General features: G+C 42.0%; 1 protein-coding gene across 3 annotated transcripts in view; it reads left to right on the top strand.

Annotated features, from left to right (window-relative positions):
- Positions 1–16,418, top strand: part of Specc1 (sperm antigen with calponin homology and coiled-coil domains 1) — a 258,219-nt gene that overhangs the window by 97,379 nt on the left and 144,422 nt on the right. The window contains exon 1 of one of the 3 annotated variants that reach the window (XM_051180440.1): positions 14,787–14,964. The exons of 1 other annotated variant lie outside the window; for it this stretch is intronic. In XM_051180440.1, coding sequence (XP_051036397.1) covers positions 14,925–14,964 — 40 coding nt within the window. In that variant the 5' untranslated portion in view covers positions 14,787–14,924. Of the gene's footprint in view, positions 1–14,786; positions 15,061–16,418 lie in introns of those variants that run through there. One more of the 3 variants, XM_051180439.1, reaches the window with a different exon arrangement.

The following is a 16,418-nucleotide window of genomic DNA, read 5'->3' as shown; positions in this document are numbered from 1 at the left end:
GGTTCGAGAGATTTCTAAGTGATTAAAAGCACTGGCTTCTCTTTCAGACGTCTCAGATTCTATTCCCAGCACCTAGATGACAGTTCACAACCTCTGCAACTCCAATTCCAGGTGGCCTGATGCCCTCTTCTGACCTTCCCAGACATGTGATACACAGACACACATGCAAACAAAACACCCACACATATAAAAATAAATTACAAAAACAGACTGATCTATGCATTCTCATGCTTGGTAGCTCCTTTCTTTCTAGGGCTGAATAATATCCCATTGTCTGGATGTACCACAGTTTATATTCACTTGGTTACTTCAGTTTTTAGCGATTATGATGAATAAAGGTGCTAGTTCCACCCATGAAACCATGAAAGCTTATCTTCTAGAGATGTTTTATTCCCCTAGGATTATTGTTATTTGCACTTTATCAACCAGATCCTTCAAAATGAAACTTTGTTTTTGGTTCCCAGCATGAAAATTAGGACTAGATTTTGAATAAATGTATGGACGAACTTTCTAGTAGCTCTGGAAACTTAGAGATAGGCATACTGGAAATAAGTCCATGTTATTGCTAAATAGGTGAAGGCATTGTAGGGTGGTAGGGTTACAAATTCATTTCCATTTCTTTTAAGGTTGAGGAACTTTTTGTATTTTGTCTTGTATCCTCTCCTGCGGAAGACACTATTAGTCCCAGCCCCAGGGTTACAAGATAGGCAATCTCCATTCCTGATGAGTGGAAGCCTATTACTCATGCCTTAACTTGCTCCTCTTAGTCCTACATGACTCATGGATGTTTGATATCCACATTCACTCACGTAAGTAGTCAATGTCTACCCACCGTGTTCCAAGCTTCTCTTCTAGCATTAGGGATGTAGCAATGAACAAACAGCGGAAGTCCCTGTTCTTGTGGGTTACATGTCTTTTCAACATGTTCAGACTAAATTCAGCATTCTCATTGCAGAGTCCCTTAATGACTTCACTTGGCATCTGGAGTTTCCCGAGCTGAAGTGACATTTCAGTAGCCTAGCCTAGTTCTGGAGTTATCTTCAGCAATGTGTTTCCTTCCACAAGCAATTGTCTTTAGAAGTTCCATGTGGCTGTCTGTGTTTCCTTTGCATTTCCCTGGCCCTCCCCACACAGCACCTCCCTCAAGCATAGCAGCTTCCTCATCTCAGTTGCCACCGGTTCCGAACAGTTTATTGTTCTTTCACTGTCTGTAACTGGGGCCCATCTGAGATCAATTAATTGAAAAATCTTGTTAAATCAAAAAAGAAAGGGGTCAGAGGGAGGAAGATAGAGAAAGTATGATAAATAGATTTTAAACATTGTTTGTCATCAAACATTAACTTGTGAGTTCGTTTCCTGATCTTTAGTTAGGATCAGGCATGTTCTTAGACTATGCTTGCTAACTGAAGTTGCTCAACACCTTTCCACCTTGTAGTGCATATTCTATAATTGCCAGGTTTATGGATTTTTGATATAAGAGAGAAAAAAAGAGAGAGAAACATACCATTAATGGGATACTTGACATTGTATTTGAAAAGTAATGCACCACTATCTGGCTTGATGGAAGCAGTTACAATTCTTAGTGTGTTCTCAAGATGCTCGGTTTGAATATTGGTTCTCTTAGTGTGCTTCATTCTTGAAAATAGTTGTTCACAAACATAGGTGCCCCCAAAGAGTGGTATGATGACAGAAATGATTGTGAAATGAGGGATATTTGTCTTTTGGAAGAAAGGACTTGCCTGTAAAGGTCTAGAAAAGAGATGTGACCAAATTATCCTCTAAGTTGAATATTAGATTTCAGCTATGCATTTAAAGATTGGGAGGTAATATATTTTTGCTGATTAAAATTGGAGTCTCAAATGTTTCCCCAGAAGTCTCAAAATAAGTTTTCATGTTGTGTCAAAAAAAAGGATACATATTTTCTACTGTTTATAGAACTGTGTTTAGCCAATGTGTGGAAATACATAAAAATTGTCTGTCATAATTTAATTTTCTTTGGAAAGTATTATGATTTAAAATGTTGTATTGATAAGTTGGCTTTTATCTTGAAGATACTTATTTAACTCATCCAAATGTTCAACTAAAATCCACTTAAAAGATAAATCTTTAAGCCAGTTTTCATTGTCAGTTTGGTATAATTTTTTTATGGGAGAGTGGGAAAAACAGGATCTTGATATATAGCCCTGGATGGCCTAGAACTCACAATGTAGATTCATACTCTAATCTTAAGTGTTGGGGTTAAAAACATGTGCCACTATATCCAACCCCAATTTTTTTTGATACCATAAATGACTTATAACAAGTCAAAAACCATAAAATCTCACCAACATTTGACCTTGATTTAGCCATATTCTGAAAAATAAAGATGCTGCCATAGTCAGCATCAACACTTTGTTTGTTTCTTTTAAAGACTTCCTGGAGTTGGCAATGACAAAATGCCTTGGCCCTGAGGAAATTAAAGTCTTGATGTACTATTCAATGATATTCATAAAATGTGAGTGTTAGGCAGTGATAGATAGCATTGTCTTCTATTAATTTTACTAGCTAGGACACCATCATCTTGGATCAGTGGTTAGAGAACAAATTTTTACTACTTCATGTAAATAGCTTGTCTGACCTGTGTCTTTAAGGGTATCAAAGAAGCCATTTCTTCAGTGACTTTTTGTTTATTTGTTTGTTTGCTTGTTTTTGTTTTTCAAGACACAGTTTCTCTGTGTAGCCCTGGCTGTCCTGGGAAGTCCTTCTACAGACCAAGTTAACCTTAAACTCAGAGCTCTGACCACCTCTGCCTCATGAGTACTGGGATTAAAGGCATGTACCACTATACCTGGTCCTTTAGTGACATTTTAAAAAGATGTGTATATGCCATGTATGTGTAGGTATCCATGGAGTCCAGTAGAAGGTGGCAGATACCCTGGAGCTGGAGTTACAGGCCATTGTAAGCTACCTAATGGGTGCTAGGAAGTGTACTCAGGTCCTCTGAAAGAGCAGCAAGTGCTCTTAACTGATGAACTATCTCTCCAAGCCCACTTCAATGGCATTATATAAATGGATTTGCATCATTAGTGCTGTCATCATCTATGCCTTAAGCACAAAGTTGAGATCAATGGTTTTGTTCCACAAACTTCTTTCCTATGGGCTTTTCCCATTTCTTCAGTTCAACTGGTTATAGTCTGGTGAAACAAACTGATTTTAGTCATCCCTACCCCCTTTAGGGCATTTAAAAAAAATCTGCTACACTCTGCATACATTGCTTAATAAGTTCACCACTCATAAGTAGTTTGTTATTTCTTAATTAATTAATTAGTTAATTATTTTAACCATTCAGTATGCTACAATGGAATTTGTCTGTTTTTATAACTAAAAACACTGGGACAGCTTCAGATGGTCTTTCTTCAGTTTTTCTATTTTGTTCTTGTGACGTGGTCATGATATGCACTAAAATCGTTAACATGTTTTCACATATTATGCCCTTTGAATTTTTAGTCTCTGAAAACTTGGGCAGATTCCCTACTAATTAGCAGAGCACCTTATAACTTTCCTGGAGGAAAAGAAGTTATCACCTGCCTATATTTTGTTTGAAAATCTTCCTTTTCTTTCAGGGCTTCTGTTTCCTTTGATCCATTGTGGAAACCATACTTTACTATTACTGCTCATGCTTTGGAGTTTGTAATAGATGGTGTTGATGAAACATGATCAGCTGTGTCTATTTCAACTAGAAAATGCTTCTTATTTCTCATCGCTACATCATTGCTGGACACTTGTATAGAAGTCTTTGTGAGCCCACAGAGTGTTTCAATTGCTGTAGGTGTCAAATGCAGAAAATTAGGGACTCTCCTTTGCTGAGGCTAGCCCATTCAAGCAGGTAGCAGTAATGGTACCTTATCCCTGGGTTTAAATGATGCTGCAACAGAGTCAACACAGGACCAGTCCAGCTCACCATCTATTTTCTTGCTTCTAAGAGACAGAGCCTTTCTTTTCATCTGCCTTTTGCTTCCAATTCTTTCTTTTGTTCTTGGCTTAGGTCTTGCAGGTTGAAAGGCTGGGGATTTAGCTATGGAGAAGGCATAACATTTTACTTCCAGCTACAGCAAAGCCATATCTAGAGTGCAGTAGTCACTACTGCTAGAGGCATGGTTTTTTTTTTCCTTTCTCCAAACATGAGTACGAATATAGATGCATACAGTTAATGTAGAACCCTTTCACACATTTGAGGCATAGAGTTTTACCCCCAGCTACAGGCAGAGCCACAGATAAAGTGTGGGAGTCACCACTGCTGGAGGCAAGCTGCTGGTTGAGCCTGTTTCTTTTCAAACATGAGTAAGAGCAGAGACACATATGGTCTCACATTTTTATTGACATCCCCTCATGGTTGTGAGTTACCACAAGCAGGCATCTTTAGTGGTTCACCTTCTTGATAAATCCAACATATTCTTGTCCCACCCCTCATTCATTTTTTTATGAGTTCATGTGCTAATTAAGTTATACAACTTAAATATAACTAGCATTTATCTGGGGACAAACACACCTGACTCTTAGGACATAGACAGCTCAATGCTGGGGAACAGTGCATAGGTGTCTTTGAGGGGCACCTACTTCAGCCAAAGTATTCACCTTGCCAAGAGTGAGTATGTCTGAGTACTTGGGGCTCATTGGCTGTTTTGGTGGATTGGTTATCAGAAAAGTGTTAAACGAGGGTTTATGTATTAACAGACTGTCTTCTTGAGCCACAGCCTTCACCAGACCATTCCCCCTGCTCAGCAGCCTGCTCAATAGGGAAGACACCTTGACAACCTCTTGCCTAGATTCATGTGATCCCATTGCAACCGTATCTCCTTCCCCTGTTAGTGCTTTGATTGTAACTTTTTCACAATCAAGCCTTTGTTCACCCCCATGAACAAAGAAGAGCCCAGAGCTGGGTCTTGTTGTTCAGGATGCGGTTGTCTACACAAAATGCCTCCCCATCCCTCTGCCCTCCTCCTACTGCAGACATGAACAGAAATGCGGTTCACTGGGAAGGGACCTGTCACCTCCTTCAAAAGGTTTTCCGGAGCAACTCAAGACAGAATGTGCTTTTCCCTTTAAAAATCACACTCACCGTATCCCCGCCCTGCTTGCTTCTCCTTCCTGCTTAATATTGTCCTTGATTGCTTTGAATAAAGTCCAGTTCTGGAGCCAGGATCCGCCTGGGTCAGACCAACCCCCCCCCCCAAACGCCTTCAATTCATGCCTGCCAGGCTGCAATCACGCTGATTAAATTCAGTGAGGGCCCAGCTTCTTTTAGCTAGAAAACAATACAGTCCTAAGGCTTTTGCACTTACCTTACTTGACTGTTTGGGAGAAAAACAAACAAACAAAAAAACCCACTTACATATCATAAAATTCATCTAAGGTGGGCAGTCCAGTGATTTTTTTTTTTTTTTTTTTTTTTTTTTTTTTTAGTGAACTGGCTAAGTTGTGACTACCACCACAAACAAGTTTTAAAACATGCTGACAGTCCTCAAATTTCCATCCTTCTGTTTCTAGTCACCGGGTTTCTACCACCACCAGCTCAGGCCAGCCACTGATCTGCTTTAGTCTGGATAGAACCTCCCTGCTTTAGCTGCCACCACTCTACAGCTGGTGTATTTCTAGCCTAGCATGCTAAGGAGCCCTCTGCCTGAGTCAGTCACTCCACCCTGCTACCCTCTGCTCATGCTCAAGCTTCTTTTGGCTTTCTTCTTGTGTGAATCTGGACCTTGTTCAACAAGGTGGCTAGGGTCATTAGGAAAGCTGAGCTCTTTGTCCTTCTCCAGAAGGTGGGAAACTTGAATAATGTAATGTACAAAATGGATACTGAAAATTATTTATTGAATAAAGGAATCTATGGCCCCAAATGTGTGGGCTATCTTACCTTCTAGTATTTTGAGCATAGTGCATATAAAACCACTTTTATTTTATTGTATTTTAGAGACAGGGTCTCTCTACATCTGATAGTCCTGGAACTCACTGTGTGGATCAAGCTGGCTTTGAACTCACAGACATTACTTGCCTCTGCCTCCCAAGTGCTGGAATTAAAGGTGTGTGCCGCCACGGCCAACTATTACTTTTAATTTTCATAAGGAAAATGGCATTGTTTTTAAGTAAAACATTTTATGCTTGTTAGCTTGAAAAGTACAGAACAAAATAATGTCTTTTTAAACTAGTTCCTTTTCTTTTCTTTTTTAATGTGCATTGGTGTATTGCCATGGGTGTCAGATCTCCTGAAACTGGAATTACAGACAGTTGTGAGCTGCCGTGGGTGCTAGGAATTGAACCCAGATCCTTTGGAAGAGCAGCCAGGGCTCTTAACCTCCGAGCCATCTCTTCAGCTCCTTCACTATTTCTTTGTGAAGAAAAATATAACATGATTTAAGTATCACTGTGGCTGGGCATATACCCAAACAACTGAAGGGAGGGACTCTAAAAAAATTGTCATGATGGATTATAGTGATGTAACAAGTAATAACAGGTGGAAATAATTCAAGTCTCCCTTAACAGATATACACATGAATACTATGTGGTATGCTATGCATCCTTAAAACTCAGAATATTTTTGGACTAGAGATGGCTTAGCAATTAAGAACAATTCCTCTTGCAGAGGTCCCAAGTTAAGTTGCCAACACATTTCACAAAGGTCTGTAACTCAAGCTCCGAAGTATTCAACACTCTTTTCTGGCCTCTGTTGGTACCTGTATACATATTACATATTCTCTCTCTCTCTCTCTCTCTCTCTCTCTCTCTCTCTAACACTCACACACACACACACACACACACACACACACACACACACACACGGACATGTACAATTTTTTTATTTTTTGAACTTGCTTTGTAATTCAGGCTGACCTCAGATTCACAGAGATCTGCTTGCCTCTGCCTCCTTGTGCTGGGATTAAAGATATGTACCACCTTATCAGGCCTATATCCATGCAATTTTTGAAAAGAGAAAGAAGGAGATTTTGGTACATTCTGTAACATGGAAGAGCCTTGAAGGCATTGTGTTGAAACATAACAGTTACAGAATGACAGATGTGATGTAAGTCCTGTGAGGTATCTAGAACAGAAAAATCTATATACATAAAATTGAACAGTGGTTGCAAGGGGTTGCTGAAGAGGAATAGGGGATTGGTGTTTAATGGCTATAGAACTTCAGTTTTTCAAGATGAAAAGTGTTCTGGAGATGGCCAATGATGGTGATTGCACAACAGTGTAAGTAATTTCCACTGTGAAATTGTATATAGTTAAACATGGGTAAGATGGTATGTGAATTTACTACAACTTTTTTTCCAAGACAGGTTTGTCTGTGTAACATTCCTGGCTGTCCTGGAACTTGCTCTGTAGATGAGGCTGGCCTCAGACTCACAGAGATCCACCTGCCTCTGCTTCCTGGGTACTGGGATTAAAGGCCTGGTTTTACCCCAATTTTTAAAATAAAAAAAAAAAAAAAAAGAGTTTCAAAACATGATGGAGAGATGGCTTAGCAGTTAAAAGCACTTGTTGCTCTTGCAGCAACCCAGGAGTCCAGGCTTTGTTCCCAGCACCCACATGGTGGCTCAGACATCTGTAACTCCAGCTGTAGGGGCCTTATGTCCTTCTGAATTCTGCAGGCACCAGGCATGCACAAGGTATACACACACACACACACACACACACACACACACACACACACACACACACATATGCAGGCAAAACACTCATGTGCATAAGATAAATTTTGAAAAGAGATTCATGGGAAAAACTGGAAAGTATTTTTAAAGTTAAAACATTGTCTAAAAGACTCCCTTTTGGAAGTAACCTGTATTAAAACATGGTGATTATTTTTCTATGCTTCTCTCTCGATAGTATAGTTTTGAAGTCTGGGGAAGCCTCTGGCAACCACTTTCCTGTTTTTTGTTCTTTTGAGGTCATCTTTTCCATATTGCACATATAAATGAGACCAGGCAGCATTTCTCTGTGTCTACTTGCCTCACTTAGCATAATGTGCCAGGTCCACACCCGTTGTTTTTAGTGACAGAATTTAGTTTGTTAAAGGCCACATAGTGCTCCACTAGTTATTTTCCCATATTTTCTTTATCACTGATGGACACTCATTCCTTGGCTGGTGTCAGTAAAGTTGCAATGAACATGGAGTGCAGATATTTCTTCAAGATATTAATTTCAGCAATTTTTCAAACCAGAAAATAGGATTGTGGGACATGTGGTAACTCATTTTTTTTTTTTTTTTTTGATGAACCTCCATACTATTTTCAAAGTGGCTATAGGAATTACAATTCCACCAATAGTGTATAAAGTTCTTTTTTTTCTCTGTATCCTCACCAACATCTATGATTTATCACACTTAACATTATCCTTTTGGTAATAATAGCTATCCTCAGAGACGTGATGATATATCATGTTTTTAATTTCATTTTCTTGGTGATTAGAGATTTCAGCATTTTGTCAAATGTCTGTTGGCTACTTATATCATCTGAGAAATGGCTGTTCAAATCTATTGTCTATTTCCAAAGAGATATAGCTCCATACTTCATGGTGGTACACATCCTTACTGCCTGCAGAGGCAGGCAGATCTCTGAGAGTCCGAGGCCAATCTGGCCTACAGTATAGTGAGTTCCACGACAGCCAGGGTTACATAATGAGACCTTGTCACAAAAATAAGTAAATAAAATTATAGATTGATTTTTGTCTTCTCATTTTAATGGCAGAAGTTTTATGGAAAGCAAAGACTATAAAACAACAACAACATCAGAGTCTTACTGTGATCCCAGGACAGCCTTGAATGCATCACAGTCCTCTTGCTACATTCCGCCCAACTGCTGAGATTATAGATGTAGCCACCATACCTACTTTCAAACAATTCTTTAGAGATTCAAATACTCATGACAGCCTTCATCTGAGAAATTAGTGCTTTAGTCAAATTGTGAGTAGAGAAATTCTAACCTGTGAGGCCAACTGTAGTTATCAATTTGTCACAGCAAGAAAGGGAACCTCAATTGAAGAGCTACTGCCTGTGGGGCATTGTCTTGACTGCTAGTTGATATCCAGGAACCTTGTCTTCTGTGGGCAGTACCATCTGTAGATAGGTGAGCCTGGGCTGTATAAAAAAGGCAGTAGGATATGAACTTGGGAGCAAGGCAATAAGCAGTGTGCCCCAATGATTTCTGCTTCAGTCCTTGTTTGACTTCCCTCAGCAATGGACTGTGACCGTGAAGTGTGGGCGAAACAAACCCTTTCTCCCTCAAGTTGCTTTTGTTCACTGTTCTCACACATCTACAGAGGAGCAAACTAGGACATAACTGAATTACCACATGTTGGGTATTGGTGATGCAGAGATGGATCAGTGGGGTCATTGCTGCTCCAGTCTCACGAGGAAGGATGGTTAGAACAGGGTAAGGATGTGAGGGAAATGTGGCGTTTACAAAGTCTGTGAGTCCACTGAAAGAAAATACTGAATTCTGCCAAGGAGATGCCTAAGCAAGAATTTTAAAGGTGCTGGTTGTACCCATTTAGAAAATAAAATTGTATCATAACCAAATGTCCTATATTGTGTAGTTTAATAGATAGAGATTAATGTCCCATGGTTCTAGAGGTTTGGGAGTCTTGAGGTCACAGATCCAGTTCTGATGAGGATTCTTTTCTTAAACAAGGCTACTTCTTCCTGTGTCTGTGCATGACAGAGGAAGGGAGATGTCTTTCTCCTTTTAAAGCTAACAGTAAGAGGAGAGTTCCACCATTATGGCCTCATTTAACCATCACACTGGAGGCTGAGATTTCAGCAGGCTCCTTTGGGGTGGGGATGTACAGTTTGATGCACAGAGAAATAGGCACCTGCTGGGCAGCTGGGTTGTGGAGGCTTAACACAAGCAGGCTATATTTTCAGAACTACAACTGGGCTAGAAGATACTGGAATATAAAGTAGAAAGCATGCCACACTTTTGAAAGATGAAGCTAGATTTGTATGAATAGAATTAAAGTCCTAGAATTTAAGAAGGACCTGTGTGTCAGGCCTAAGAACTGGGGACCTTATCTTAAAACTAGAGGGGAGTCATGGGGAACTATTAAACAGAGATAGCATAAAGTCAGACTTGCATTTTTAATTTATTAGCTTTATGTATTTGATGTGAGACTGTTTTGCCTACGTGTATGTATGTATACCATGTGTGCTAGCAGAGGTCAGAAGAGGGCATTGGATCCTCTAGGACTGGCATTAGAGATGGTTGTGAACCACCATGTGAGTGCTGGGAATCCAGCCCAGTTCCTCTGCAAGAGCATTCAGTGCTCTCAACTGCTGAGACACCTTTCCAGCCCTTACATTTTTCAAAAGTTGGAATAAAGAGCAACTGGAGCTGCAAAACTAATGCCGTCATCCTTGAAAGCAACGAAGGCCTGCATTGAACAGAAGGCAGTAAAGCCAAGAAAGAGGTAAAGGCAAACCCACATTAGGAAACATAAACTACAGAACTGACTTAATGTGTTCAGATGTGGGAGTTGAGAGGATCAGAGGAGGCCAGGTTGGGTTGTTGTCTGGTTTTCATAAAGAGGTTTGGTAATGGCGTGCTTGACATTTTACAGAATTAATAAAATGACTCATCCGTTTCCAGACTCTTTGGATAAGCTTGGGATTGCTTTGTAAACAGAAGCTATGTCACTCTTAAAATCTTCATAGACTTGGGGTTTGTCTCTCATTAGAGAACGATTTGGGGAGGTTGGTCATCTTTTCTGGATCCATTCTTCACCTCTTTAAAAATGGGGAGGGGTTTGAACATGATCGAGTGTGGAGTTTTGCTCCACCATCATCTTGGATAATTTATTTTCCTTAGTCCATTCCTCTTAAAACTCTGCTAGGATTTGTAGATTACAGAAGTAAATGTGATGCTTGTCTTTGACAGGATAGTTTTGTTGAAGAAATTAGATCATGGTATTACCACTAGAAAGAAGTAATATTATTTTATACAAACAGTAAACACTAATAAAAGTATTATATATTTAAGGGATGCTTTGTGTATGATAGAGCCTATATGTTAATTCATTCATGAATTCTCTCATGAAACGTACTTTAGTGGGAGGACAATAATTAGTGTACAGTACCCCCACCATTTGTGGATGGGGACTATTTCAGTTTCAATTACCTATCATTTGAAAGTCAACCATAGTTTGAAAATATGAAGTATAAAACTCCAGAGACCAACAGTTGATAAGTTTTAAACTGTGCAGTGTTCTGAGTAGCAAGCACAGTGAAGCCTCATGGCATACAACTCCAGTGTGTGAACCAGTCTTTTGTTCAGGACGTCCATGCTCTATGCACTGCCTTCCTGTTGGTCAATTAGCAGCCATTTTCCTTATCAGATTCCCTGTCACAGCATTACAGAGCTGTGTGCAAGTAACCCTGAAAGCATGGGAGTAGTGACTTTGGTAATATAGATATGCCAAACAGATACTGTAAAATGCTTCCCTTAAATAAATTGTTGAAAATTCCTAATCAGGACAGGGGGAAAGACAGCATATGCTATGGTTGTCAAGTATTGTCAGTCTCTAATTGTGCCTAATTTATAAATAAAGTTTTATCAGAAGTGCGTGTACTGGAAGAAATACAGTATAAATAGGTCTTGTTGGTACTATCTTCAGTTTCAGGAATTCACTGGAGGTTTGGAACGTATCCCCTGTGGGATAAGTGCTATTATACACTTATTATACACAGAGTGTCACGGGTTTTTACAAAGTAGGGGAGTGCATTTTTTTGGCCTGATGTTGGTATGACGAGAGCAGCCTCTCCAAAGGGGACTTTCAAGCCCAGATCTAGGAGATGAGTCATAGGATCTATATGTCTGGGGGAAGTGCATTCCAGGAAAAGGAAACAGTAAATGCAAGCCCCATGGGTGGGAACATGTTCATCCAATTTGAGGAGTGGTGAAGAGGCAGAGGAGGTGGGTCCATTGCAGGGGAGAGTGAAGAATTATTCATTTCGGCTAGGCTTAAAGAGCACCACTTCCTTATCACAAACAGGGGCAGGAAAAAGAGAAAGGGCACTGTTTAGGAAGTAGTTATAGAAATCCTGGTAGGAGGTGACAGTTGCTTGGACCCCTAGGGTAGCAGGGATCTAGTAAAGTCCTGAGACATGGTGAGCTTTACAAAATATCTGGCCTACATGACAGGATTTGCTGATAGACTTAATGTGAGAAGAACTGTTGATCTGAGACAGGGGAAGGATGGAGTTTTTAATTATGGAGATAAAGAAAATACAAAGACACACATCTATGGGAGAAAACCCAGACGTTCCGTTTTGTTCTGGTAAAGTAGGGTTGCTTCTTAGAGCTTTCTGAGCACTTGCCAAGTGGTGGTATCAAGAAAGCAATGAACTCACAAAAGTCTGCAGTTCAAAGAGGGTCTGGGCTGGCCCCACACTGGTGAAAGTTAAAGACTACAAAATCGGGAAATGAAGAGAGAAAGAGTAGTCACATAGCACAGCTTTAGGACACTCCAGAGTCTAGAGTGAGAGAGAGGGATCAACAAAGAGAGTGAGGCCATTCAGAAGATGCAGCCTAGGAGAACATAGGGCCCAGAAAACATGTGAGCTTTGAGATACATGCAGAGAGTGACCAACAGTGCCCTAAGAAGATGGGTAGGAATAACCCAGGTTGGGGCAAACATGTTATTATTACTCTGCTAAATGGACATAGGTCAAACTGTTCTCTAAACTCATAGCTCTAGATCCGTAGAGTAGTCTGCAGCTCTCAGACCTCACTGGAGAAGTTTTCGTGTGGATGATGGTTAACGTGGAAGCTCGAAACTGATCAGAGCACAGAGAGTGTCAGTGGAGATGAGACATCTGTATTTCTTCAATCCAAGGCCCAGGAACCTGTGGTGATATATTGTTTATGATCTAATAAAACAACTGAAGATCAAAATGTAAAGCTAGCCACAGCCATAGAGCCAGGCAGTGGTGATACACACTTTTAATTCCAGCAGCCATACTAGCTAGCCATAGAGACCAGGCAGTGTTGGCACACACCTTTAATCCCAGGACTGGGGAGAAAGAGGCAGATAGATCGCTGTTAGTTCAAGGCCACACTGAGCCACAGGAAATCAATTCAGTCTAAAAGAGAAATAGCTCACACAAAGGTGATCTCAGCACTTGGGATCACACACCTTTAATCCCAGCTCTAGAGAGTATATAAGATAGGAGTGAGGCATTCACTAGTCAGTCTCTGAGATGATTTCTCCAGCCACACTGAGGATAGGACAGCCCTTTCAGAGTAGAGGTAAAAGCTAGTGGCCAGCTGCCTTTGCTTATCTAATCTTCAGCTTGAACCCCAATATCTTTCTCTGGGTCATTTATTATTCGTGTTACAGAAGAAGGGTTGGAAAAGGTCTAAGAGTTGGAGGTCAGTTATGGAGGACCGAAGTAAAACAGTATCTTTTGGACATACAAGACTGCTACACTCATGAAATCATAGCACTGTAGTTGCCCACATAAGATCAAGCCTGTCAACATTGTAGCATGGAGGGGGAAAGGGCAGGTTCCCCAACTGAGAAGCCATAGTCATTTGATAGCTTCAAGGGGAGCAAGAGTTAGCTTTCTTTAAGAATGTGTCCTTTAAAGAAATGTTACAATGGATGGCCCACATCTAGAAGTACATGGGCAGTACAAATTGGATTTAATGGATTATTTAAAAGAAAAAAGAAAAAATGACGGAAGTTAGGGGATCTGAGTAGGGAGGGGTAGATCTGGAAGGAGTTAGCTGGAGGAGTTGGTGTGAATGTGATCAAAATACATGAATTTCTCAGAGAATTAATAAACTTTAATAAACAACAAAACCAAGCAGCACGGGTAGCTCAGGCCTTTAATCCTAACACCGGGAAGGCAGAGGCAAGTAGATCTCTGAGTTGAGGCCAGCCTGGTTTATATAGCAAGTTCCAGGAGAGCCAGGGCTACATACAGAGACCCTGTCTCTGCCTCATACCAACAATAAAAATGCCAACAACCGAAGCGGTGTTCAGTCAAACGGGGGAAGGACCAATCACTTCCATTTGTTATTATTCCTAAGTATCGTCACTGTAAGGTTTAGTTAGGTCTGGCTGCAGGATGAAAGATGGACAGGGTCATTTCCCCACAACCATTCAGTTTCTGCTTCTGATTGGCATTGGATCATGTCAGCTTGGTTTTTTTTTTCTTCCCCTGTTAGGTGAGTTGTTTGTTCCACATTCATTCATTCTCTCCGTTTAGAAATATTTATTGAACGTCTGCCCTATGTCAACTCTAGGTTTTTCTTGTTCAGGTAGATCTTATTTCTCACGTGTAAGACTTCACCTTGCCTATGGCAGTTGGCTTCAGCCTTCCACAGTGGGGTTTTTCCAGCCTACCTTGTCCAGCTGCAGCTCTCAGTGTGGGCGGATAGAGGCCTGAAGTCGGTCATCCGACAAAGGGCCGGGAGGGGCTCTTTGGACACTTGGAGTGGTATGCAGATGAGGGGGCGGGCCTCGCTTGACAGACAGTAAGGAAGTGAGGTGGGCGGGCCGCAGGATGCAGATGAGAGGGGCGGGGCACGCCAGGCAGACATTGAGCAGTCCAGGGGACGAGTCTTGCCTGACAGATTACAAGGAGCCGAAGGGGGGTGGGCCGAGTCAGTCAGGCGGGATGCAGATGAGATGGGAGATGGGCGGGTCACACCGGGCGGGTATTGAGGAACCTAGAGGGTGTGGCGTATGCAGATAAGGGGGCGGGGTCCGCCCGCGGGCGCGAGGAGCGGCTCTTTGGCCGCCGGGAACTGGAAGGCGCTCGGCTCTTTCTTTGACTGGAGCGGACTAGCGGCCGCCACCGCTTCACTAGCCGGAGCAGGCGCGCGCTGCGGCACGGCAGCCACTCGGTCCGGGGCCTGCCAGCCCACGGCCATCGGAGTCTGCCGAACATGGGCAACCACTCGGCGAAGCCGGAGGAGCCCGAGCCAGGTCTGTGGGGTGCGGGTCGCGCCCCCTCACCGCCACGCCCTTCCCCCACCGCGGCCCGCCGCGCAGGGGCGCGAGGCAAGGTGAACTTCCCGGGCCGTGAGTCTCCGCTCTGGAATGCGCTAATGGGGTTGTGAAATTACCTGTGCTGGCCGGGCTGCCAGGCGGGGCGGGGCGGGCGCTGCAGGCGGCGGTCCGGCGGGGGTCCTCCCTGTGGTCCCAGTCCCAACCCCCCAAGCTAGGAGGAGGGCATCTGAGACGAAAAGTGTGACTTGGCAGTGCTTTTCTGGTTCTTTGTCCATTTTGCAGTGTGCCATTTGCATAGCACACACTTTCTGGAGTCTCACAGAAGGTGGCGACCCGTCAGCTGGTTTTGCTACTCGTGCTCAGACCAAGGACTCGATTGTGACTTGTGTCTTACCCAGAATTATCTGGGTCTATTCTAGGATGTCAGAAACGTATCGGTTTATCAACTTTTTATTTGCTTGGAAATGAAGCGAGTTCGGTGGGGAGTTAGCTGGGTTCCGGTTTTCATCTTCTGTTTGATCTGACTGGACTCCGCTCAGGTTTAGATGCTGAACACCACGGGTGTATTTAAAACAGCAGAACTGTGATGCGAATTAAATGGGATTTAATTTAGCCGCAAAAATGGCATCTTGGCCTATTGGAAAGATTTTGGGGCAGGTTGACCAGTCAGAACTATTACATTTTTTTTTCAAAGTAGTAGTGATTTTTTTTTTTCGTAGCCCAAACCTTTTTTATTAAAAAAAAAAAAAAAAAAAAAAAAAAAAAAAAAGCTCCCCGTTTGTTCAGCTTTCTGACACCGCTTATGCCTTCAACACTATTCCATTTACTGCTCCTTAAGAAGGAATACACTCTTGGGACACATTTTATGCACATTTAGGCATTGCTAACTTGTTTTCTGTTTGCTTTAGACTTAGGTCTCACAGCGGGAACCCTGCTGCCCGGGCTCATAATACATGCAGATTTTGGTGCTATACTGATTTTGCTAGGCAGGGGTTCGAGATAGCCCAGTTTTGTTAGAGGCTGTATTTTAGGAAAGCCCAGGTCCATATGTCAAATCAGAACCATTCTGATGGCTCTAAGCCTCACTCCTGGGAAAGGAAAAACAGTGATAGTAGCAATTTTCAAGTGTTTAACTTGGAAGGCAGTTATGTTTCCTTCTGTACCACCAAGGCTGAAGCTTTAACTTGAGGACAGTATTGAGGCTGAAGCTCTGAGGTGAAGTGACTTGTTGAATGACTTACTTTGAATCTGGAGCAGTGTTCCATGTATAACCGCAATCACCTCAACCTCCATCCATCAATTTTCATTCACACCCCAGCCCCTTTGGATTTGGACCAACACTATTGCCTTCCTGACACTTGTGGTGCATTGGACTTATTAGACTAGCCATTACTCACACAACTTTGACAACCACTCTGGAATCTGAGGGT

The sequence above is a fragment of the Phodopus roborovskii genome, unplaced genomic scaffold, assembly GCF_943737965.1.
Source record: "Phodopus roborovskii unplaced genomic scaffold, PHOROB, whole genome shotgun sequence".
Lineage (NCBI taxonomy): Eukaryota > Metazoa > Chordata > Mammalia > Rodentia > Cricetidae > Phodopus > Phodopus roborovskii.
The sequence above is the reverse complement of the archived record's forward strand: the minus strand, read 5'-3'. Positions and strand labels throughout refer to the sequence as shown.